We start from the raw sequence: 24800 nt of genomic DNA, 5'->3' as shown, positions 1-24800 counted from the left end.
TATAATGAGCTCTGTAGGCTGATACAAGTTAAATATATTTTGCTCTTTTTGGTAATTCCTCTACAGAAGCAAACCGCCACCATGAGTACAGACGCGGAGATGGCCGTTTACGGCAAAGCCGCCATTTACCTCCGTAAACCAGAGAAGGAGAGAATTGAGGCTCAAAGCAAACCGTTTGATGCCAAGGCTGCTTGCTATGTGGCTGATGCCAAAGAGCTGTACTTGAAGGGCTTAATCACGAGTAAGGATGGTGGCAAAGTCACCGTCAAAGTCCTGGACACTCAGGAGGTTGGTATCTTTAAGTCAAAGTCAAATTCTCCCTCAGTTGATCAGTTCTCATTTGACAACTTTCCTGTTCCAGGAGAGGACAGTCAAGGAAGAGGACGTCTCTCCAATGAACCCTCCCAAGTACGACAAAATTGAGGACATGGCCATGATGACCCATCTCAATGAAGCCTCTGTGCTTTATAACCTCAAAGAGCGTTATGCAGCATGGATGATCTACGTAAGAAAATGAGCTCTATGACAATTTGCTTTTTCAGTTTGATTCACATGTAGGAAACATTGAGGTCATTTTTGGATCCTTCTAACCCCTTTCAGACCTACTCTGGATTGTTCTGTGCCACTGTGAATCCCTACAAATGGCTCCCAGTGTACGATTCTGAAGTTGTCAGTGCCTACAGAGGCAAGAAGCGTATGGAGGCTCCACCCCACATCTTCTCAGTATCTGACAACGCTTATCAGTTCATGCTTTGTGGTAAGGCACACACAACATTTGTCAGATAGTATATTTCTGCTGCAAGAAAAACATAATAAATAATAATAACAAGAACAACAACAATAATAATAATAATGCATTTTATTTGAAGGCACCTTTCTTAGCACTCAAGGTCACCTTACAGGGCAGAGTTATAAAAACAACAATATAAAAATTAGGCAGATAAAATCGACATGGCACGATACAGCGTAATTAATAAATACACATAATATTAACAGGATACAATCAGTGCAGTGAAGAGGTGTGATCAGAGTGAATATGACAGTTTAAAAAAGATGTGGTTTGAGATGTGATTTGAAAATGTAAAGAGAGTTGATGTTACCGATGTCTGGTGGGAGGGAGTTCCAGAGGCGGGGGGCAGACCAGCTGAAGGCTCTGGACCCCATGGTGGATAACTTTGTGGTTTTTTATTCAACAGATAGGGAGAACCAGTCCGTCTTGATCACGTAAGTTTCGTATTTGTTGATATTTTTTAGTTCTATATCTTGACAAAGAAAATGAACAAGTCTTTACAAGTCTTTTTCTATACCTAGTGGAGAATCTGGTGCTGGAAAGACTGTGAACACCAAGCGTGTCATTCAGTACTTTGCAACAATCTCAGTTGGTGGAGACAAGAAGAGGGATACATCAAAGGTGGGAGTATCAACATGTTTAATGGTTACAATTCAGTATTCTTTCATATGGTTCAAAGAAAAGAAAAACTGATATCCCTTCTAAATCTTCATTATAGGGTTCACTTGAGGATCAAATTATTGCAGCCAATCCCCTGCTGGAGGCCTATGGTAATGCCAAAACTGTGAGAAATGACAACTCATCTCGTTTTGTAAGTATGGAGGGATTTTTGCAAATCAGAGAGGTCTAGTGAAACATTGCCCATGTTCATGAATGTCAAAACTTTCTTTTTCCCAAACAGGGTAAATTCATCAGAATCCATTTCGGCACAACTGGCAAACTGGCTAGTGCTGATATTGAGACATGTAAGTACAAATCCTGTGAAACATCCAAAAAACAAGGACAAAAATTTGGCCAGGATTTGACTTATGAACAACATTTGTAGATCTGCTGGAGAAGTCTAGAGTGACATTCCAGCTTCCTGATGAAAGAGGCTACCACATCTTCTTCCAGATGATGACCAACCACAAACCTGAGCTGATTGGTATACACAAAGCTTAACTCAAATACCCCTGTGTTACTCCTCAGTTTCATATACAACTATGTTTTGAGCTCTCCACCCTTTTCTTTGTTTTCCAGAAATGGCACTCATCTCATCCAACCCCTATGACTTCCCCATGTGCAGCATGGGTCAGATCACTGTGGCCAGCATTGATGACAAAGTTGAGCTGGAAGCCACTGATGTGCGTGACTGTGACTACAAAATGTTAACATGTACTTTTGTGAATGCCCTTTACTAAATTTCCAGAAAGTTAACATTTCTTTTTACACTTCTTTCAAACACAGAATGCTATTGATATCCTGGGCTTCACTGGTGAGGAGAAGATGGGCATCTACAAGTTGACTGGTGCTGTGCTCCACCATGGCAACATGAAGTTCAAGCAGAAGCAGCGTGAGGAGCAGGCTGAGCCTGATGGCACAGAGGGTGAGTTTCTATGTTAATTAATGCTTGCAAAATGTTCTTTTAGACTAGCTTGTCCTCTTTCATGACTGACGTTATCACATGCTGTCTGTACAAACTTAATTTCTGTCAGATGCTGACAAGGTTGCCTACTTGCTGGGTCTCAACTCTGCTGATATGCTTAAGGCTCTGTGCTATCCCAGAGTGAAGGTCGGAAATGAGTTTGTCACCAAGGGACAGACTGTACCTCAGGTAAGCATGAAATATCAACATCTATAAACAAAAAGTAGGGTCACTTTAGTTCTAATTAAGTATTATGGTAATACATTTGTTTTTTGTTTTTTAATACAAGGAATTCACTGTATTCATCAATAGTGTTTTTTATGAGTTGAAGACATAAAACGTGAAATGTATGTTGTAGTATATCTTGAGTACTATTTGGGATGTAGTTTTTATTTAAGATCTTTGGTGTCATTCATCTCATAAACAAAAGTTCAGAAAACTAATAATTTGGTATTTTAAATGAAATGCTTGACTGACTAAAATAATATAATACCTGTTTTTTTATTCAGGTCGGGAACTCAGTGACTGCCCTTGCCAAGTCTATCTATGAGAGGATGTTCTTGTGGATGGTTATCCGTATTAACCAGATGTTGGATACTAAACAAGCAAGGCAGTTCTTCATTGGTGTGCTGGATATTGCTGGCTTTGAAATCTTTGATGTAAGTTTCATATTTTAGTTTTCATTGGCTTTCCTTTCGTGACCTTTCATAACACAATCATTCCCTTTGTTTTTGAGATAACAACTGATTTATCTCTCTGCTCACAGTTCAACACCTTGGAGCAGCTGTGCATCAACTTCACTAATGAGAAACTGCAACAGTTCTTCAACCACACCATGTTCGTTCTGGAGCAAGAGGAGTACAAGAAGGAGGGTATTATCTGGGAGTTCATTGACTTTGGTATGGACTTGGCTGCCTGCATTGAGCTGATTGAGAAGGTAATGATTACATTTGGTGACTCTATGTAACTCTGAGTTGTACTTATTGTTCCCTTTAATAATATACTTCCTTCTTCTTTTCTTTTTCAAGCCCATGGGCATCTTCTCCATCCTTGAAGAGGAGTGCATGTTCCCCAAGGCAACAGACACATCCTTCAAAAACAAGCTGTATGACCAGCATCTTGGCAAAAACAAAGCATTTGAGAAGCCCAAGCCCGCCAAGGGCAAGGTTGAGGCCCACTTCTCCCTGGTACATTATGCTGGTACAGTGGACTACAATATCGCTGGCTGGCTGGACAAGAACAAGGATCCACTGAATGAGTCTGTCATTCAGCTGTACCAGAAGTCCTCAGTCAAACTGATGCCTGTTATCTATCCACCTGTTGTTGAGGGTATGATTGTGACAACATCAATATATATACAAATTATTTGGGTTCATGTCAAGTTGTGTTTTGCTTGTTGATTTTGAACAAACTTTAGCATGGATTTACATGAACTGTTTTACTAGTTCTGACAGTATTTTCTTGATTGTCAACAGAGACTGGTGGTGCAAAGAAGGGAGGCAAGAAGAAGGGTGGTTCTATGCAGACTGTGTCTTCACAGTTTAGGGTAAGGTTTCCCATTGCAAAATTGGATATTCAATCATATCTCAGATGACAAACAAACTCACACTGATATATCTCATGACGAGTTAACACTTTGGATCCACAGGAGAACTTGGGCAAGCTGATGACTAACTTGAGGAGCACCCACCCTCACTTTGTGCGCTGCCTGATTCCAAATGAGTCAAAGACTCCAGGTACATGGAAAAGACAATCTAAATAGATTATTTGAGGAATTGTTTGGTTAGCTTTTTATTTAATTTTGTGTCAATCATTTAACACAAAATTTGCTATGATACATTTTTTTAACAGGTCTGATGGAGAACTTCCTGGTCATCCACCAGCTCAGGTGTAATGGTGTGCTGGAGGGTATCAGAATCTGCAGAAAAGGTTTCCCAAGCAGAATCGTCTATGCTGACTTCAAGCAGAGGTATCAATTGAAAAATGAATGGAAATGTAATGCAGGGGATACGAAGACAATTCTCACACTGATAATGAACTCCCTCCTTAAAAGATACAAGGTGCTGAATGCCAGTGTCATCCCTGAGGGCCAGTTCATTGATAACAAGAAGGCTTCAGAGAAGCTGCTTGGATCAATTGATGTCAACCATGACGAGTACAGATTTGGACACACCAAGGTAAGCACCCTTCTCGCATTCATTAACTTAATTGCAATTGCCAAGGAGGGTATATGTATATTTCAATTTATTTTGCTTTTAATCTAACTTAAAAATCACATCTCCAAGTTAGAAGACATTGTGATGGAGTTTGAGGCCATGGGCCAAGGAACAAGTAAAGTAAAGATAAGTAGATGAGGCCAAACAGCACACCCATGTGGCCACTACTATTGCTCCAGAACATATAAAAACTTTTGCCTGTTAAATCACAATAACTTCACTGTCACAAGTCTCTCCCCAGTGAAATTTGTCAACAATTCACTACTGCTACTGCTCCTACATGTGTCTTTAGTTTCCGTAAGCATAACTGCCACTGGCCATGTGGCACACTCGCTTTGTTATTTACAGTATGAAATTTAAAAGAAACTTAATCTCTGGCAAATTGAAAAATATTCTCCAAAATATTATTTTTTACATATGAGAGATTTATATATGGCCTTGCTTGTTATGGATTGTAACCAGAATTGGACCCAAAAGCAGAACTCAGGCAAAGATCGATTGTGAATATCCAAATCTTTTATTTGGAGTCAGCCACGTGACAATGGTGGCGCTGTGTGAGGCACGACTGGCGTCCACCCTGTGGTAATGGTGCCATGGGTACAGAGCAGAGCAGTCCCACTCTCCAGCGTACTCACACAGAGGGAAACAGGAGCTCAGGCAAAGGCAGGCAGGTTCAGCAGCAGACAGGGAAGCAATCGGCACGAGAGCAGGAAGCATGCACAGCAATCTCTGCAGCAAGACAGAAACACACAAGGACGTCAACTAAACACACACAAAGACAAGCAAAAGTTAAATGCTGAGGAGCCATGGACTCAGAATACCACTGAAACTGAAGTACGATCTGGCGATGAGTAGGAGGAAATCCAGACGCTTTATAGTAGAGGGTTGATTAGTGAATGGGCTTCACCTGGTGCTGCCTGTGTATGGAAAACCCCGCCCACATTCACCCGAATGGAACAAACAAGGGGAAGAGACACAGGAGGAGGAGTAACAGACAGGGAAATGACAAAACACACACACAAAGAGGGAGAGGGGAGGGCTGCCATGATGAGGATCATGACATTGCTGTTTTCATTTTCTTACCTGTGATCGAGCTTGTGAGAGGGCACTGGCGTTTCATGTCGCCGCTTCTCATCCAGTCTACTTAAGTTTATATCTCTTCCCTGCCTTCCTAAAAGTTGCGTTTTGACTGCTGGATTAGTTCACTACCTCCTGCTTCTTTTTTGGCCACTGCCTTGGGACGACTGCATCTCTTTTTACATTGTTTTTGCCTCGGTACTCACCCTCTTTGCTGACCAGCTGTCCGGGCTAACGTTGCTACCTGTCAGCTGTTAGCTTAGTGTAATTTCCCTGCAGGCTACCTGGTGTCTGTCTCTCCTGGGTCTCTCGCCTCGGTTTTTGTCCTCTCTTGCAACTTGGATTATCCCAAACTGGATTGCCTTTTGCCAAGAAATCTGGACTCTCCGTAGTTGACTCCTGTCATTGCACCGCAGAAGGCTGTTGTCTGTCGCTGTGTCTGCTGCACATTGCCGGTCGTAAGCCGGCTAGCTGCTACCATGAATATGGTGCTCAGATACTCCTCTCTCAAACTTCTGAGTTTTTCCAGTGGTGCCGCGCCAATCTGCCTGGATGTCATCAGATCACTCAGACTCCTACAACGCCCCCGTTATATACACAGAGCCTCCCGCTATAAGCTTATTCACACTGTTATCACTATTCCTGTGGTACAATCCGCTGTGCGCTTCCGTGTTGCTTGCCGGCGTCATCACAACAAATCACGTTTGCACCAGCTGTCTGATCTCTTCTTCAGCCACCTTCATGCTGCTCAATACTCGCTCCCTAAATAATAAAGCTCTACTTATCCATAACACTATCAATGAAAGACAACTTGATTATCTATGTTTGACGGAGACATGGCAAAACCAGCTGGACTTTATGACACTCAACCAAGCCACTCCCCCTGGTTATGTGTATCTTCAAAAACCTTGCTCAGTAGGCCGTGGCGGTGGGTAGGCTGTCATCTACCAGGCTGACATCCGGGTCAAGGAGATACCCACTCCAAATATCACCTCATTTGAGTCCATTACATTCATACTCTCCGGTTCTCCTCTACTCCAGTTTGTCCTGATATAACGCCCCCCTAAAGCCTCCACCACCTTCATGTCCGAGTTGACTGAGCTTTTGTCCTCTCTCTGTTCTAAGTCTCCAACTACTTATCTGCTGGGAGATTTCAACATCCATGTCAACTCCACCATCACACATCAGTGTACTCATCTTCCTTGACCTTTCTGCTGCCTTTGACACAGTTTCCCACGCAGTCCTTCTGAAATGCCTATCAGACAATCTCGGCATCACAGGTACAGCTCTTTCATGGATTCAATCATATCTTTCACACAGGACTCAGTTTGTCAGCATTAACGGCTCATCCTCCCCCCCCGGCCCCTGTCAACCAAGGTGTCCCCCAAGGCTCGGTGATCGGTCCCCTACTCTTCACCAGCTACATGCTCCCACTCGGGCAGATCATCCGGCACTGCTGTCTCAATTTTCACTGTTGCACTGATGATACTCAGCTTTATCTCAGCACCTCACCATCCACCCAGCTTCCCCCTCAGTCTCTGGTCAACTGCCTTCACGCCATAAAAACCTGGATGACAACTAAACTACTCAAGCTCAACAGTAAAAAGACAGAGCTCATGGTTGATGCTCCCAAGCCACTGCTCAGGAAGGTTGGAGATCTCCTCCATGTGGATGGCTGTTCCACCTACCCATCTCCTGAAGTCCACAACCTGGGTGTCATTCTTGACTCCACCCTCTCCTTCCGGTCACACATCAAATCAGTCACAAAGTCTGCCTTCTACCACCTGAAGAACATCTCCCGGCTGTGTCAATCTCTCTCCCCCAGACCCTCTACCTGACCCTGTGAAGCGACCTTGGGTTTCTTATTTTTTTTTGTAATTAGTATTTTATTGATTTTTACATAAGACTTATCACATTTTGGTGAAATTCAAATATCTCATTTTTTTAACATAAAACAAAATATAAATAAAATAATAATAATATAAATGAACAGAAAGATTAAAATAAACACATTTAACTAATAATAATTGAAACCAAAATCCACAGTTAAAAAATAAAAAAACAACCGCAATACGAAAAAAACAACAAAAAAAACATGCACCATGATCTACTCCAATTTAATAGAAGCAGTACATTACTTTACAGTATGTGTGCCTTAGTTCATGCTCAATCCCCATTACCAATGTAATTCAAATAGTCTCCCCACTTTGCCACATATTTCTCCACCATATCCTGACAGCTGAACGAAATCCGTTCATATGATGCTACCTTTGCCAGCTCAGTGAACCACTCATGAAAAGAGGGCTCACTTGGGTTCCTCCAGTTTCTCATTATGATTTGTTTTCCCACCATTATACTGGTCTGAATAAAGTCCCTGGCCGCACATTGAGATGTCATTTGTGGATCACTCAGAACATAAAGCCTTGGGCATAGTTCAAAGTTGGTCCTGGTAATATTTTTAATATGTTCATGAACTTTTAGCCAATAGTTCTGTACCATGGGGCATTCCCAAAGTAGATGGAGAAGAGTCCCTTCAGAGTTGCAACATTTCCGACAATCAGCATTGTCCCTGAGCTTAATCCTGAACATTCTGGAGGGGGTCCAATAATATCGGTTGAGAATCTTAAATTGAATTAGTCTTTTTTTGATGTCTCTCGAAATCCTTGTTATGTTTTTATATATATTGTCCCATTCTTTCTCTGTAACATCCATATTCAAATCCTCTGCCCAAGTTGACTTCAGAGCATACAATACAGTAACCATCTGCTGGAAAATCATTGCATAATAGATAGACGCCTCATGTCCCAAACCAATCACCTTTATGGTATGAGACAGAAGATTTGACTTTTGAGGTGGAGTACCTATCCCCATAACCTGGACTAGAAGATGTCGGATTTGTAAATACTTCCAGAAACTGCTTCTGGACAGATTATATTCATTAGCCAACCTCTCAAATGACTTCACACTATCTCCCTCATATAGGTCTATCAGTGTTAGAATTCCCTTTTCTATCCAGTCCTTCCATAAAAAGGAGTGTTTACCAATTCGTAACTTTGGGTTATTCCAAATACAGGATTCAGAGTTGAGATAGACATTCAGATGACAAGCCTGAGAGACCTTCTTCCATACATAGTAGAGGTTGGCTATAATGGGATGAGATTTTAATTCCAGTGGTATTTTACTAGACAGGGCATTTATAGGGGCAAGTGGAGAGAAAAATCCATGTTAAATCTCAAGCAAAGGAGGGGCCCTTTCAGGTGGCAATGTCCACTGAGCTATATGTCTCAAGCAGAAGGCATAGTGATACAATGCTAGTTTAGGGAGACCCATGGCCCTCTTACTGGTTGGTACCTGAAGCTTTTCTAATTTTATTCTTGCACGTTTACCGCGACCTTGGGTTTTTTGAAAGGCGCTATATCAATGTCAGTTATTATCATTATCATTATTTTGAATGGGGTGCACACTTTCTATATCCTAAAGTAGAAACTTTGGTGTTAGAGTAGTGTATAATGTGAAATGAACCATAAATTACTGTTTTCTGTTTATTCAGGTGTTCTTCAAGGCTGGTCTCCTGGGTGTCCTTGAGGAGATGAGAGATGAAAAACTGGCATCTTTGGTCACCATGACTCAAGCTTTGTGCCGTGGTTACGTCATGAGGAAGGAGTTTGTTAAGATGACGGAGAGGAGGCATGTTGAAAACAGATTGTATTAAATAAAATTAAGGAAAAGTAAAAAAACTACATTGTCCATAACAGCCGTTTCTTGTCCACAGAGAAGCCATCTACACCATTCAGTACAACGTCCGCTCATTCATGAATGTCAAACACTGGCCATGGATGAAGGTGTACTACAAGATCAAGCCTCTGCTGAAGAGTGCTGAAACTGAGAAGGAGCTGAGTCAGATGAAGGAGAACTACGACAAGATGAAGACGGACCTGGCTGCTGCCCTGGCCAAAAAGAAGGAACTGGAGGAGAAGATGGTGTCCCTCGTGCAGGAGAAGAATGACCTGCAGCTGCAAGTCGCATCAGTAAGTATACATTTATATTCTGTCTCCTTCTGTTAGCATAATTTGGATCTGCAAACAACGTTTTTCCCATTGAAAACCAGGAGGGAGAGAATCTGTCAGATGCTGAGGAGAGATGTGAGGGACTTATCAAAAGTAAGATTCAGATGGAGGCCAAACTCAAAGAGACAACTGAGAGACTGGAGGATGAGGAGGAAATCAATGCTGAGCTCACTGCCAAGAAGAGAAAGCTGGAGGATGAATGCTCTGAGCTCAAGAAGGACATTGATGACCTGGAGCTTACCTTGGCCAAAGTGGAGAAGGAGAAACATGCCACTGAGAACAAGGTTTGGGAACAACTGATTATCTTGCACATTAAGTAAAATCCAGAGATTACCACATATAAACAATTTTTTGCTTACAAATTTAGGTGAAGAACCTGACTGAAGAGATGGCCTCTCAGGATGAGAGCATTGCTAAGCTGACCAAGGAAAAGAAAGCCCTTCAGGAGGCTCATCAGCAGACTCTTGATGATCTGCAGGCTGAGGAAGACAAAGTCAACACTCTGACCAAGGCCAAGACCAAGCTTGAGCAGCAAGTGGATGATGTAAGTTTTAATAGTCACTCAGCTTTGCAAATTAACATGGGTGATAAGCCTCGTCATTAAAAATTTACATTACTGTTTAGCTTGAGGGTTCTCTGGAGCAAGAGAAGAAGCTGCGTATGGACCTTGAGAGAGCCAAGAGGAAGCTTGAGGGTGATCTGAAACTGGCTCAGGAATCCATCATGGATCTTGAGAATGACAAGCAGCAGTCTGATGAGAAACTGAAAAAGTAACATTGTCTTTCAATTCTACCAAAAATAATACTAAAAGATTATAGCCAACACACAAGCTCTTAAAATGATCTTGTGTAATCCCCACAGGAAGGACTTTGAGATCAGCCAGCTCCTCAGCAAGATTGAGGATGAGCAGTCAATGGGTGCTCAGCTTCAGAAGAAGATCAAGGAGCTTCAGGTGACATATTGTGTTAAAAGAAAATACATACATTTTTAAATTAAGTAAAAGTATACTGAAAGACAACATGCCTCCATTTAACAGGCCCGTATTGAGGAACTGGAGGAGGAGATTGAGGCTGAGCGGGCTGCTCGTGCCAAGGTTGAGAAGCAGAGAGCTGACCTCTCCAGGGAACTTGAGGAGATCAGTGAGAGGCTGGAGGAGGCTGGCGGTGCCACTGCTGCTCAGATTGAGATGAACAAGAAGCGTGAAGCTGAGTTCCAGAAGCTCCGTCGTGATCTTGAGGAGTCCACTCTGCAGCATGAAGCCACAGCTGCAGCTCTTCGCAAGAAACAGGCCGACAGCGTTGCTGAGCTGGGAGAGCAGATCGATAACCTCCAGCGTGTCAAGCAGAAGCTTGAGAAGGAAAAGAGCGAATACAAGATGGAGATTGATGATCTCTCCAGCAACATGGAGGCTGTAGCTAAAGCAAAGGTACAACATATATCAAACATTATTTTAATACCAAAGTTAGTACTTTGAACAATGTCATATATATTAAAAGGAAATCTGATCAGTAATTCGATCTCTCTTATGCTCATTAGGGAAATCTTGAGAAGATGTGCCGTACCCTTGAGGACCAATTCAGTGAACTGAAGACCAAGAATGATGAAAATGTCCGTCAAAACAATGACATGGGTGCACAGAAAGCACGTCTCCTGACAGAAAATGGTATCTACAAATTTTAATTCAAAGATCTTTTTTCAAGTGCTGTAAAAGTGTATTACAAACTTATATTTCAACACATTTTTCTAACAAGGTGAGTTCAGCCGTCAAATTGAAGAGAAAGAGGCTCTTGTCTCCCAACTGACCAGGGGAAAACAGGCCTTCACTCAGCAGATTGAGGAGCTGAAGAGACAGATTGAGGAGGAGGTTAAGGTAAGAACATTTGACTTTGTTATGATAACATTTAATGTGTGTTTTTCAACATTTTTCACACAGAATTTCATTTTTTACATTAGGCCAAGAATGCTCTTGCTCATGGAGTGCAATCGGCCCGCCATGACTGTGACCTGCTGAGGGAGCAGTTTGAGGAGGAGCAGGAGGCAAAGGCTGAGCTGCAGCGTGGAATGTCCAAGGCCAACAGTGAGGTGGCTCAGTGGAGATCCAAGTATGAAACTGATGCTATCCAGCGCACTGAGGAGCTTGAGGAAGCCAAGTGAGTTCATTTGCAAAACAGAAAAGACCACTTTTACACAGCAGCTTAGTTTAACAGAAAATATTGTTTGTATTTAAACTTGCTTTTCCAGAAATATATCGAAAAACACAATTTGTTTTGTGAGCTTTTGGAGGACATACATCGTATTGCTGAACTGATTTCAAATGTTCAAAAAGACTGTTTAAGTTTTATGGTTTGTATTAAATATATGAAAAAAAAATATTTGGCAAAATATATAAATAACTGAGTATTTGTAAGTCGTCAGTGTTTATAAGTTCAAGGTTTTCACTGAGACCAACCACACCATTTTCACACAGGAAAAAGCTTGCCCAGCGCCTTCAGGAGGCTGAGGAGCAGATTGAGGCTGTCAATTCCAAGTGTGCTTCTCTGGAGAAGACCAAACAGAGGCTCCAGAGTGAGGTGGAGGACCTCATGATTGATGTGGAGAGAGCTAATGGTCTGGCTGCCAACCTGGACAAGAAGCAGAGGAACTTTGACAAGGTAATGTTAATTTATGTCAGCTCTAAATGAAATCCAAGAAACCACGATGCATTTCAACATTGTTTTGATCAGTTACTGAGAAAATGAATTGCACTTCAGGTTTTGGCAGAATGGAAACAGAAGTACGAGGAGGGACAGGCAGAGCTTGAGGGAGCTCAGAAGGAGGCTCGTTCTCTCAGCACTGAGCTGTTCAAGATGAAGAACTCATACGAGGAAGCTCTGGATCAGCTGGAGACCATGAAGCGTGAAAACAAGAACCTGCAGCGTAAGCTCTCATTACATACTGCAGACACACTATGCTGAAAAGGCTGTATTTCTTTCTTCTATTCAATGCTCATTTTACATTTTGAGGCTTAATATTATGAAACACATACATTTCTCTGCAGAGGAGATCTCAGATCTGACTGAACAGATCGGTGAGACTGGCAAGAGCATCCATGAACTGGAGAAGTCCAAGAAGCAGGTGGAGTCTGAGAAGTCTGAGATCCAGACTGCTCTTGAGGAGGCTGAGGTATACTTTTTTTTTTGAGAAATCTTCTGTAAAATTCAAAATATTTGAATCTGTTGACAGATACTTTACAAAAGGTAGGAACATTAAGATGAATAATTATCTTTTATGTCACTAGGGAACTCTGGAACATGAAGAGTCTAAGATCCTGCGTGTCCAGCTGGAGCTCAACCAGATCAAGGGTGAGGTGGACAGGAAGCTTGCAGAGAAAGACGAGGAGATGGAGCAGATCAAGAGGAACAGTCAGAGGGTGATTGACTCCATGCAGAGCACTCTGGATTCTGAGGTCAGGAGCAGGAATGATGCCCTGAGAATCAAGAAGAAGATGGAGGGAGACCTGAATGAGATGGAGATTCAGCTGAGCCACGCCAATCGCCAGGCTGCTGAGTCCCAGAAGCAGCTGAGGAATGTGCAGGCACAGCTCAAGGTACTGTAGCACACAGAGACTGTGCAGAGTTTACGGTCAGTTCTCTTTCATTTTAGCAGTCATCTTCATATTTTCCTGACATTTTTCACTAGGATGCACAACTGCACCTTGATGATGCTGTGAGAGCCCAGGAAGACCTCAAAGAACAAGCTGCAATGGTGGATCGCAGGAACGGCCTCATGATGGCTGAAATTGAGGAACTCAGAGCTGGTCTGGAACAGACAGAGAGAAGCCGTAAAGTTGCTGAGCAGGAGCTGGTGGACGCAAGTGAGCGTGTTGGACTTCTGCACTCACAGGTAACTTTTTTTAAAATTTCTGCCACTTTCTGCATTCATACCATTTGTATTGGGGAAATAATAACAACGCTACACTTTTAGAACACAAGCCTTCTGAACACCAAGAAGAAGCTTGAGACTGACCTGGTCCAGGTTCAGGGTGAAGTGGATGACACTGTTCAGGAAGCAAGGAATGCAGAGGAGAAGGCCAAGAAGGCCATCACTGATGTAGGTGTACTTTCATTTATTCTTATTTTTTGGTCATGATCAGTTGTCTTTATACAACATTTCTCACCAGTGTTAAATTCTGTTATCTTTAGGCTGCTATGATGGCTGAGGAGCTGAAGAAGGAGCAGGATACTAGCGCTCACCTGGAGAGAATGAAGAAGAACCTCGAGGTTGCTGTTAAGGACCTGCAGCACCGCCTGGATGAGGCTGAGAACTTGGCCATGAAGGGAGGCAAGAAGCAGCTCCAGAAACTTGAGTCTCGGGTAAGAAGGTCATGTTAAGAATTTGAACAACTGAGTCAAGAGGTTAAATCATTTTTATTTTTATTTTACTTTACTTACTGTACTTTTATTGTTTTCTGAAGGTGCGTGAGCTGGAGACTGAAGTTGAGGGTGAGCAGAGACGTGGAGCTGATGCAGTTAAGGGTGTCCGCAAATATGAGAGGAGAGTGAAGGAGCTCACCTATCAGGTAAAGTTTATTTTTTATTAAGATGTAACATTTTAATCAATAAAGCATATTTACAATTTGAAATGATTAAAAATCTAAATCTGTATTTTGTTTTTATTACAGACTGAGGAGGACAAGAAGAATGTTACCAGGCTGCAGGATCTGGTTGACAAGCTGCAGCTCAAGGTGAAGGCCTACAAGAGGCAGTCTGAGGAAGCGGTAAGGACATAGAATTTGTTTCAACACATGTTCAAACAAAAATCACCTGACAAAATGTAGTCTTCATTTAAAGTTCGATGACATTTTGATCATTTGAAATTTTCATTATGTCGTTTTCTGCGTTCTTCAGGAGGAACAGGCCAATGTTCATCTGTCCAAGTGCAGGAAGATTCAGCATGAGCTTGAGGAGGCTGAGGAGCGTGCTGACATAGCTGAGTCCCAGGTTAACAAACTGAGAGTTAAGAGCCGTGACGCTGGCAAGGTAAAACTATATTTAGAAATTCAAAAACTAAACTGATAAGTTTTCCTGTATTTCAAGTTTCATCAAGCATTTTTTGTATACATGTATTCAGGGATGTACTGTGAAAATTGAGTCATTAATTTATTTATTTTTTACAGGGAAAAGATGCAGCTGAGTGAAGCATTCCAGCTAATGGGCTATCTCTTATCATATAATATGATGTGAAATAAACCATAATAAAATATTTTTTGATCTTGAATTGCTCTTTGTATTTTTTTAATTTAATCGGGGTTTGAGGAAAGCACATATTGATTTCAATCATTTCCAAAACACTTTAACAGTCTCCATTAGAATTGGTGGCTAACTGGTATGGTTTGTTTTTTGGTTGAAAATTATCCAAAATATATGCTAGGTGTAACCCTACAGTGTTTTTGAGGTATTTTGGATGAAAAACTACCTAGTATACACCAAAGTATAGAGAAATGCTAACATCGTTAGCACCATAAAAGAAGAGAAACAATCTCCCAGATAATTCATTTTCCTCCATTAAAGAAGAAGCCTGAGCATGCATGACAATTTGACCAAGTAAAGACAAAATTTAGCTTAAAAGCTGCCTTTAAAGGCCATAGATAATTCAGTCAGACAACTCACGTTTACTTAAAGGGGCTATGAGGACTTTTTAAGTGATCTTGAAATAGTCTCACCTTTATATATGTTCCTGCTCTTAATCCACGTTATAAAATGAGATTATCAGCTCTAAAAAAGGTCATTTCTAAATGCTATTTCAAAAATCCCTGTCCGACCCGACCATTTCCCGCGCAAAACAATGGAACGATATACGGCAGTACCCGCGCGTCCCCTTGTTTACACTACGCAGACCGGCTGCGTTTAGCAGAGAGAAGCAGAGAGACGTGAGCAGAGTGAGAGAGAAGCAACAAGTGACCGCTGGTCTTTTCCTTGAAGAAATCGATTTATTTGAATTATTTTGAAGTTATGGTGGACTCTGGAGCTGGACTGGTAAACAGAGAAAGGACAGAAGAGATGAAGAAAGCAAACAGGAGAGTGACAGAGCCCAGTCTGAAGCACTTCAGAATAGCTTCTCAGAGATGGAGAGAACTAAAGGAGTTAAAATGACTGAAAACAGATGCTGGGTGGATCCTCTTCCTTGAAACAGGTATGTAATGCTTCATTTCTGTTGTTAATCACAATGTAATATTTTATTGCACTATAGTTGCCAATCCAAGATGGCGCCACGGACGGTCGCCCTGGTACTGCGCTCTCTCGTACTTTTTGCGTTTTTCTCTTTTCTTGTATCTTTATGCTCCGCTTCTCTGGTTTCTTTTACCAGAGAAGAACTTGTTAACATTGGACAGTCCTCTGCCGAACTTTTTACACCGGTTTTCATTGAACCTTTAAGTTACACAGAGATTCTTGCTGGTGGAGCCGCAGCTCTCTATGGTCTTTGCCGGAGGCGCCGGCGCCGGGGCAAGCGAGCAGGCGTGCTCGTCAGACTGAGACAGCGGGGGTTACGCAGTGCGCTCCCGTCCATTCACCTGGCGAATGTCCGCTCCCTGGCAAACAAGATGGATGAACTGCTGCTCCTCAACTCAAGAAACACGGACTTTTGCAGATCCGCCGCCCTGTGTTTCACTGAAACCTGGCTCAGTGAACACATCCCAGACAGCTCGCTGCACTTACCGGACTTTCAGCTCCACAGAGCGGACCGCGTAAAGGAACTCTCTGGGAAGGCGAGAGGAGGCGGAATCTGTTTCTACATAAACGAAGGTTGGTGTACAGATACCACAGTGTTGAAGAAGTCATGCAGTCCAAATCTGGAGACTCTTTTCATAAACTGCAAACCCTTCTATTCGCCGCGGGAGTTCTCCTCCTTTATTCTGGTCGGCGTCTACATCCCACCTCAGGCCTGCGTAACGGAGGCGTTACAGCACCTGGCTGACCAGATTACAGACGTGGAGAAAAAACATCCTGACTCTCTGCTCATCATTCTCGGGGATTTTAACAGAGCAAATTTAACCCACGAACTACCTAAATACAGACAACATATTAAGTGTCCCACCAGGGAGTCTAACACTCTGGACCACTGCTACACAGTAATAAAGGACTCATATCGCTCTGTCCCCCGTGCAGCTTTAGGACTATCTGATCACTGTCTGATTCATCTCATCCCGACCTACAGGCAGAAGTTAAAAACGGCTAAGCCTGTAGTTAGGACTGTGAAGAAGTGGACGGAGGAGTCAAAGCAGGAGTTACAAGCCTGCTTTGATTGCACTGATTGGAGTGTTTTTGAAGCTGCATCAGGAAACCTCAATGAACTCACTGACACTGTGACTTCATACATCAACTTCTGTGAGGACATGTGTGTGCAGACCAGGACCTTCTGCACATACAACAACAATAAGCCCTGGTTCACACCTCAACTGAGGAAGCTGCGTCAGGCCAAAGAAGAGGCCTACAGGAGTGGGGACCGGGACCTGTTCAAGCAGGCCAGAAACAAACTGACGAGGGGGATCAAGGTAGCTAAGAGGAGCTACACTGAGAAGTTAAAACAGAGCTTCTCTGCCAACGACCCCTCAGAAGTTTGGAGAGGCCTGCGTGAAGTTACAAGCTACAGGAGACCCTCCCCCCACCCTGAAGGTAACAAAAGACTAGCTGACGACCTGAACAGCTTCTACTGCAGGTTTTCACACCCCACACCCGAACACTCTGATTTACCTGGCCCCCCCACAAGCCCCTCCCCACCCCCCTCTGACCCCCCACCTGCGCTGACGATCTGTGAAGATGAGGTAATCCAGCTCTTCCAGAGACAAAAGACCAAGAAGGCTCCAGGACCAGACGGCGTGTCCCCCTCCTGCCTGAGAGTCTGTGCTGAGCAGCTGGCCCCCATCTTCACAAAGATCTTCAACACATCGCTGGAGCTGTGTGAAGTGCCCTCATGCTTCAAAAGCTCCACCATCATCCCAGTCCCAAAGAAACCCACCATCACAGGACTCAATGACTACAGGCCCGTCGCCCTGACGTCTGTGGTCATGAAGTCCTTCGAGAGACTAGTGTTGAGCCACCTGAAAGACATCACAGGCCCCCTGCTGGACCCCCTGCAGTTTGCCTATCGGGCAAACAGGTCGGTGGAGGATGCAGTCAATATGGGTCTGAACTACATCCTGCATCACCTGGACTCCCCCAGGACCTACGCTAGGATCCTGTTTGTGGACTTCAGCTCTGCGTTCAATACCATCATACCAGACATCCTGCACCAGAAACTCACCCAGCTCACAGTGCAGGCCTCCATCTGTCAGTGGATCACCAACTTCCTGACGGACAGGAGACAGCAGGTGAGGCTGGGGAGCATCAAATCCAGCACCCGGACCATCAGCACTGGCGCCCCACAGGGATGTGTTCTCTCCCCACTGCTCTTCTCCCTCTACACCAATGACTGCACCTCAGGAGACCCCTCGGTGAAACTCCTGAAGTTTGCAGACGACACCACCGTCATCGGTCTCATCCAGGACGGAGACGAGTCTGCTTACAGACAGGAGGTGGAACAGCTGGCCCTCTGGTGTAGTCAGAACCTTCTGGAGCTGAACCCGCTCAAGACGGTAGAGATGACAGTGGACTTCAGGAGAAGCCCCCCCCCACCATCCTGAACAGCACTGTGTCTACTGTGGACTCTTTCAGGTTCCTGGGATCCACTATTTCCCGGGACCTGAGGTGGACCTCCCACATAGACACAATCAGAAAAAAGGCCCAGCAGAGGATGTACTTCCTGCGTCAGCTCAGGAAGTTCAACCTGCCTCAGGAGCTGCTGATCATGTTCTACACCTCCATCATCCAGTCTGTTCTGTGTACCTCCATCACTGTCTGGTTTGGCTCTGCAACCAAACTAGACAAACACAGACTGCAGCGGACTATAAGGACTGCAGAGAAAATCATCGGTGTCGACCTGCCCCCCATCCAGGACTTGTACCGGTCCCGGGCCAGGAAACGGGCAGGGAGCATTACCGCTGACCCCTCACACCCTGGACACAAATTCTTCAAACTCCTCCCCTCCGGCAGGCGCTACAGATCACTGTGCGCCAAAACAACCCGCCATAAGAACAGTTTCTTCCCCCAGGCTGTCACTCTGATGAACACTAAACCATAACAGTGTCATACCTGTCAGATAAATACTCTCTGTAAATATACATGTAGATATACAATGCAACAATTCTCAAGCAGAATTCCATATTTCTATTTTTTGTATTATTTAACTTCTGTTTTATAATGTAAAACTACCTCTGCAACTCACCACTGCACTTTATCATATTATTTTAGCCTGTACATATTAGTCAAGCTATTTGTTGTTTCTTTGTATTTATAGCTAAGGTTATTGTTATTATATTTTCATTTTATTTTTTATTGTAGTTCTTATTCTTATTCCTATTCTTATGCCTTGTACAAAGAGAGCACAGTTTACCAAAGTCAAATTCCTTGTGTGTTCAAGCATACTTGGCGAATAAAGCTGATTCTGATTCTAGTAATCGTCTGTATGTAGGTCAAATCGCGTTAGCCACACGGCTAGCTCGTTAGCATTAGCTGCATGTATTGAGCAAAGCTAGCACCTATAAGCTGTCTGTGATGCAGATATAACACAGTAGTCTGTGATAATGTGAACTATAGCCATACAGTCTATGATTACAGTCCACATGCTGCAGGTATAACACAGTAGTCTGTGATAAAGTGCATTAAAGCCCACATGCTGCAGGTATAACACAGTAGTCTGTGATAATGTGCATTAAAGCCCACATGCTGCAGGTATAACACAGTAGTCTGTGATAATGTGCATTAAAGCCCACATGCTGCAGGTATAACACAGTAGTCTGTGATAATGTGCATTAAAGCCCACATGCTGCAGGTATAACACAGTAGTCTGTGATAAAGTGCATTAAAGCCCACATGCTGCAGGTATAACACAGTAGTCTGAGATAATGTGCATTAAAGCCCACATGCTGCAGGTATAAAACAGTAGTCTGTGATAATGTGCATGAAAGCCCACATGCTGCAGGTATAACACAGTAGTCTGTGATAATGTGCATTAAAGCCCACATGCTGCAGGTATAACACAGTAGTCTGTGTGCTCTACGTGGTGATGGTTGAGTTATTAGATGCATACTGTGTTCTCAAAGTTGCATGTAGTTACACAGTGATAAAACACAATGATCCCCTAATGTTAGCTCTGAAAGTAAGTCATTTTGACCACCCTCCAGCTTTTTGTCTGCTAGTTATCTTCACTCATTACTCTGCCTCAGTGTGAACAAGACCCTGAAATGCTATTATACATAACCACAGGCTAACTAAACATTATCACTCAGATGTCAGTAAGTATGATTCAGTATTCTGTATTCTCCCAGGATTTTATTGAATAATACATTATGTGTTTCACTGTGATGTCTCCTCAGATAATGTGGCATCGTGTCCTCCTCCATGTCAGAGACCAGCACCGCTGCTCTTTTGGAAGCTGTGACCACGGGCCACTTGATGAGAGCAGCAGAGATAAGCCATGGATGGTGTGAGGTGAGTTGTCAGACTATATGATCATGTTTTAGATCTCTACACTGAAGTCTCAAATACTGAGCTGATGAGTTAATCCTACAATGTTCTTCATTATGTTTTACACAGACTCTCCATCACATCAGGCTTGTGCATCCATCATCCCTGATAAACGCTGACTGAAGGAGAAGTTTACCAACTTTCAGTAAGACAAACGCATTTCAAGACAAAATTATGAATTGATGAATCTTACTAAAATAGATGAGGGCAATGACTGATGAGCTGTCTGTCCCTATACAGCACAACACCTGACCTGGAATCCTTTCAGAACCACATCCTCTTGTATGCTGCAAAATGCTTTTCATTCAGCTCACCAGTGTATGAGGCGCACACTCCTCTGGCACCACACCCACAGGCCTGCAGCCCTGACTCTGATGGTAACAATGTGAGTGATGGCATTAATACTAAAAGTTTCCTATTAGACATGTCTCTGCCTTCAGTACAAAATGCATTCATAAACACACAACATTACTAAAATATTTTCTATTTACCTGTGTGGAATTTTAAAAACATGGGAGGAAAAAGTAATTCACTAACGTTGAATTATAAATTCTGTATTGTGACGGGAACAAAAGCTACTACAATAAGACGACCAAAACATGGAGCATCTACTGTGAAGAAGCCTTAAGACTGCACAACTGTAGTCTCCCATGTAACTTTACATCCCTCATTTTCAGAAAGGAATACTTGGAAGAAGATTGAAATCTGGGAAGAGACTTCCCAAAACAAGAACACTAAGACCTGATGATCAAAGAAGACTTGGACATCTTCCTGGGATTCCTCCACCACCTACAACAGAACTAGCACAAGCATGCATCCAATGCAGAGAAGTTTGTACACATGTAGGCATATTTTTCTAGCATCACTTACATGACAAACAAGAATAAATATTATATATCTGATATCTGCAGCATAGTCTGAATATTGATAAAGCAGCTTGGCTGATCATAAAAGAATCTCTGTTGTTCATCACACACAGCAGTTTAACTTTTAGAGTAAAATGTGACACATGTAGTCACTCTAAGCTTCCTTTTGTTCCTCTTCTAACCATCACTATATCTTCTTTCACTCTTACAGAACCTGCCTGTATGAAAAGTGTAAAGTTGTATCATCATACACCGTGTTACAGATATGTTAATAATGTGAAGAACTGTAAATATTGTATATTGAAAATAAAACACAAGAATGTTTAAAGAAAACAAACTTTATTTGCATTCACTTGGCTCAAAGTAAAATATTAAATATGTCAAAAGTAATTTACATTGTCAATATGACTATAGAGTACTTGGTATTATAGAAGCAAGTCAGTGTGTTTTATTGAGGTGTAAGAAGTAGATACGACCTGCTTGTTTAACCTTTCTTGCTTTTATACAATTGATATTAGTCTGCAGAGTCTAAACCCAGTGCAGTGGCCCTGAGTGTCTGGATATGTGTCTCTAATTCTTCATACAGTGCAGCTATGGATCCCCACTCTGTTGCCCTCAGATAAAATCCATGCTGCCACAACACATGCCGCCTGCATGCTGTTTATCTGTATTGTCTTTGTTCCACGCCTGGCTCCAGGTCTTCATCAGCAGCAAAGTGTCGTTCCATGCAGCACGGGCCTGATGCAGAACCTCTCCCCCTTCCTCTAACAATGACACCTCTCCCGTCCTCTGTCCACTGCTGAAAGCTCCGGTTCAGTCCAGCTGGAGGAGGAGTGTGTTGTCCCCTCTGTTTCAGTGCTGAGGTCCTGCTTTGAGATGGTGTGTGAAATAAATGCAGATACATGTTAGCTAATTCAGTTTTTCAAATGAAAGTAAATGGTATTTAAAAATAATGCTAATGGCTGTAAAATTGAACATCTGCATATAATACAAATAGCTCTGTACATAAAGGAGGTCTATGAAGATACTCTCACAGAAACAATGCTTATTATTTCAAACTTACTTTAGTTGTTTACTTTGGCCCTGCTATGTAACTATACAATCATATGAACGAAATACTTTGAATATATTACTGTGATGATAAGGTTACGACATAGATAATAACATATACATACGAATAAGGTATTACAATGCTATGCTATGAGCTATGAGTTAAAGCTTCTTCTGTCAAGCATCGTTACAGACAGCAGCTAAACCAGGGCTGAGCAAGGTCAGAGTAAGATGACTGTGGACGGGATATAATGTTTATACCGGTGTGTGAATGATTTACTGCTCTAAGAGGACTAAAGAATTAAAACATGTATATTTACATTATTCAGACTCGTCTCAGGGCACCGGGCTGTGAGGAGCTACACAGATAGTCTGCTCACACTTTATAAACTAAACTACGGAGTTTACAAAGTTTATTTGTTGTCACTTTTCAGACAGTAACGCTACGTAAATACAGATTAATACTTTACCTCGTCGCTTTGCATCCTGCAGAAAGTTGTCTTGCACGAAGAAAAGTAGAGTTAAAAAGACGATCCGTTCTCCATCTTTTGCTCCCAAAACAAATGCACGCCTTGGTAAGAGGCACGTCTTTGCGACAGTGGGCGAGGGTGCTCATGGGAAATTGAGTCTTTATCCCGGAAAACACTACGATTCAATCCAAAGGTGTCACTGCAAACAACGACCGACGGAAAGTCCTCATAGCCCCTTTAAGATAAAGTTTAATGCAGCATACAGTATTGTGTTTGGCGTATGGGCTCCGAACCTCATTACTCCTCGTAGATTATTTAAATGCAGACATTAGGAGTAATGAGATAGGACTAACCCCCCAAACCGCAAGTGGAGCCTGACGCCAAAGTGGCAAGGATCTAACGTGTAGACCTGGGTATGCCTCACCTTCAGGTCATTTCTCAAAAGCACCCTGGCCCTATGAGAAACATACAACCTAGTGACTAATATGTGTAGACCTGGGTGTGCCTCACCTTCAGGTCATTTCTCAAGAGCACCCCGGCCCTATGAGAAAAATACTACCAAGTGACTATTATGTGTAGACCTGGGTATGCCTCACCTTCAGGTCATTTCCATAGAGCACCCTGGCCCTAGGAGAAACATACTACCCAGTGACTTATGTGTAGACCTGGGTATGCCTCACCTTCAGGCCATTTCCATAGAGCACCCTGGCCCTATGAGAAACATACTACCTAGTGACTATTATGGGTAGACCTGTGTATGCCTCACCTTCAGGCCATTCTCAAAAGCACTGAGGCCCCATTAGAATATGCTAACTAGGTTACTGCAAGTGACTTAATGAATAGTATTCAAAACCCAGCAACCACCTCATATGCAACAACATATTTAAGCAAGGCAATTTCAAGATTTATTTAGATTCAAGGGTTGCTAGAACTCATTAGCTTTTGTGCTGCCAGAATATCTTTCTTATGAAGTCTGACATATCTTTGGTACGTGGATGATGACCAACGGCCAAGATATTTTAAGATCGATGCAGGAAGAAGAAGAGCTGCAGTTGAGCGGTGGCGAATTCTGGGGAATGAGGTGAATAGCGATCCTGAGGCAGACCACAGCTACGGCAAGATCGCGCAGCTTGGAGGAGAACCAGGATTTTGACATTGGCTTGCAACCCTTGAGGACAAACAATGGAGCTGGCCCATAGTTGGGGGCCGGTAATGCAGGAATTTCATAATGGAAGAGAAGGGACAAAACATAGAGTTAGTCTTAGCAATAAATCTGAGTACCTTGTCTATTTCTGTCAGTCTTGGAGAGTTTAAGGAACAAAAATACATGTGCTCTTCCATGGTTAAATCCTCAATTGTAAGATCCTGCTGAGGATTAAATAACAGGGATCTTGTAGTATATTCACCACACCATAGAAACCCATAAAAAGCCATTAGGAGAACCGCTTCCAGCATGATATCAGTGTACTGTGAAAAGAGACCTTGTCTTAACCTAGAAACCAACTAATTCACCTTTTTGATAGGTAATCTTTTATCATTGCCTGAAGGGTGTGCTTTTTAAGGCCGTTGAGCTGTAGCTTGATAGCTGAATTCCCAAGAAGGCTTTGGGAAGCTGGATCATTACAACGCATGTAAAACCGAAGTCCTGCCAACATTGCTTAATACTCTGCATTTGAAGATGGCGGGATTCAAATGAAAATACAATGAAGGCAGAAACTATGGAGATGTCTACTGGAAGAGGATTGAGGAAAAGGCTGGCTTGAAAGCAATTTAGAAGTACCAGGGAGAGTCATGGGCTTTAATGGTACTTTTGCTAGGTCAATTCTCATATAATTTCAGGCTGAGTGCAAAAGATCCTGCAGGGGCTATGCGATTCTCATGACCTGGAATACAGGCTGCTAGCACAATGAAATTATTTAAAATGCATAGCCAAGTGAGCCGATGCATAAGGCTGTTTATAAGCGGTACTTCGGAGCAGCCTTATTGATTATTTCTACAGTTGCAGAATTGTCACGAAGCACCACGATTTACTCCCTTGT

The 24800-nt window shown here is 42.8% G+C and overlaps 1 protein-coding gene and 2 long non-coding RNA genes across 6 annotated transcripts; 2 read left to right on the top strand and 1 right to left on the bottom strand.

Moving 5' to 3' along the window:
• The first annotated feature begins 81 nt into the window (after window positions 1-81).
• On the top strand, window positions 82-15003 carry LOC117813868 (myosin heavy chain, fast skeletal muscle-like). Its single transcript, XM_034684918.1, has 39 exons — window positions 82-288; window positions 362-505; window positions 601-757; window positions 1197-1224; window positions 1312-1417; window positions 1509-1601; window positions 1692-1755; window positions 1836-1934; window positions 2030-2133; window positions 2237-2375; window positions 2485-2603; window positions 2924-3073; window positions 3181-3351; window positions 3443-3743; window positions 3890-3960; window positions 4063-4150; window positions 4266-4383; window positions 4468-4591; window positions 9258-9394; window positions 9480-9735; window positions 9816-10058; window positions 10142-10318; window positions 10399-10544; window positions 10636-10726; window positions 10811-11200; window positions 11311-11437; window positions 11526-11644; window positions 11728-11924; window positions 12242-12425; window positions 12525-12690; window positions 12812-12936; window positions 13052-13360; window positions 13453-13656; window positions 13738-13863; window positions 13956-14126; window positions 14228-14332; window positions 14435-14530; window positions 14661-14792; window positions 14930-15003. The coding sequence occupies exons 1-39, from the start codon at window positions 82-84 to the stop codon at window positions 14948-14950; spliced, it is 5805 nt and encodes a 1934-aa protein (XP_034540809.1). The 3' UTR covers window positions 14951-15003.
• A 654-nt stretch (window positions 15004-15657) lies between these two features.
• Window positions 15658-21569, top strand: LOC117813870. Of its 3 annotated transcripts, none has more exons than XR_004631475.1 (6): window positions 15658-15945; window positions 20225-20339; window positions 20445-20520; window positions 20616-20760; window positions 21053-21217; window positions 21453-21569. It is a non-coding gene; the product is annotated as an uncharacterized LOC117813870 (long non-coding RNA). The 3 variants fall into 3 exon arrangements; XR_004631476.1 differs by having other exon boundaries at window positions 21053-21205; window positions 21453-21516; XR_004631474.1 differs by lacking the exon at window positions 21453-21569 and having other exon boundaries at window positions 21053-21362.
• Window positions 21564-22912, bottom strand: LOC117813871. 2 transcript variants are annotated; one of them, XR_004631477.1, is made up of 2 exons: window positions 22762-22912; window positions 21564-22110 (listed from the first exon to the last, which is right to left on the bottom strand). It is a non-coding gene; the product is annotated as an uncharacterized LOC117813871 (long non-coding RNA). The 2 variants fall into 2 exon arrangements; XR_004631478.1 differs by having other exon boundaries at window positions 21564-22107.
• Between the last annotated feature and the right edge of the window lie 1888 nt (window positions 22913-24800).

This window comes from Notolabrus celidotus, chromosome 6, assembly GCF_009762535.1.
Source record: "Notolabrus celidotus isolate fNotCel1 chromosome 6, fNotCel1.pri, whole genome shotgun sequence".
Taxonomy (NCBI): Eukaryota; Metazoa; Chordata; class Actinopteri; order Labriformes; family Labridae; genus Notolabrus; species Notolabrus celidotus.
The sequence above is the reverse complement of the archived record's forward strand: the minus strand, read 5'-3'. Positions and strand labels throughout refer to the sequence as shown.

Excerpts from the sequence above, each read along its gene's own strand:
- LOC117813868 (XM_034684918.1), top strand. The coding sequence starts at position 82 with ATGAGTACAGACGCGGAGATGGCCGTTTACGGCAAAGCCGCCATTTAC. Across the intron at positions 758-1,196 it reads TTATCAGTTCATGCTTTGTG|ATAGGGAGAACCAGTCCGTC; the intron begins GTAAGGCACACA and ends TTTATTCAACAG. Across the intron at positions 10,059-10,141 it reads AACATGCCACTGAGAACAAG|GTGAAGAACCTGACTGAAGA; the intron begins GTTTGGGAACAA and ends TTACAAATTTAG.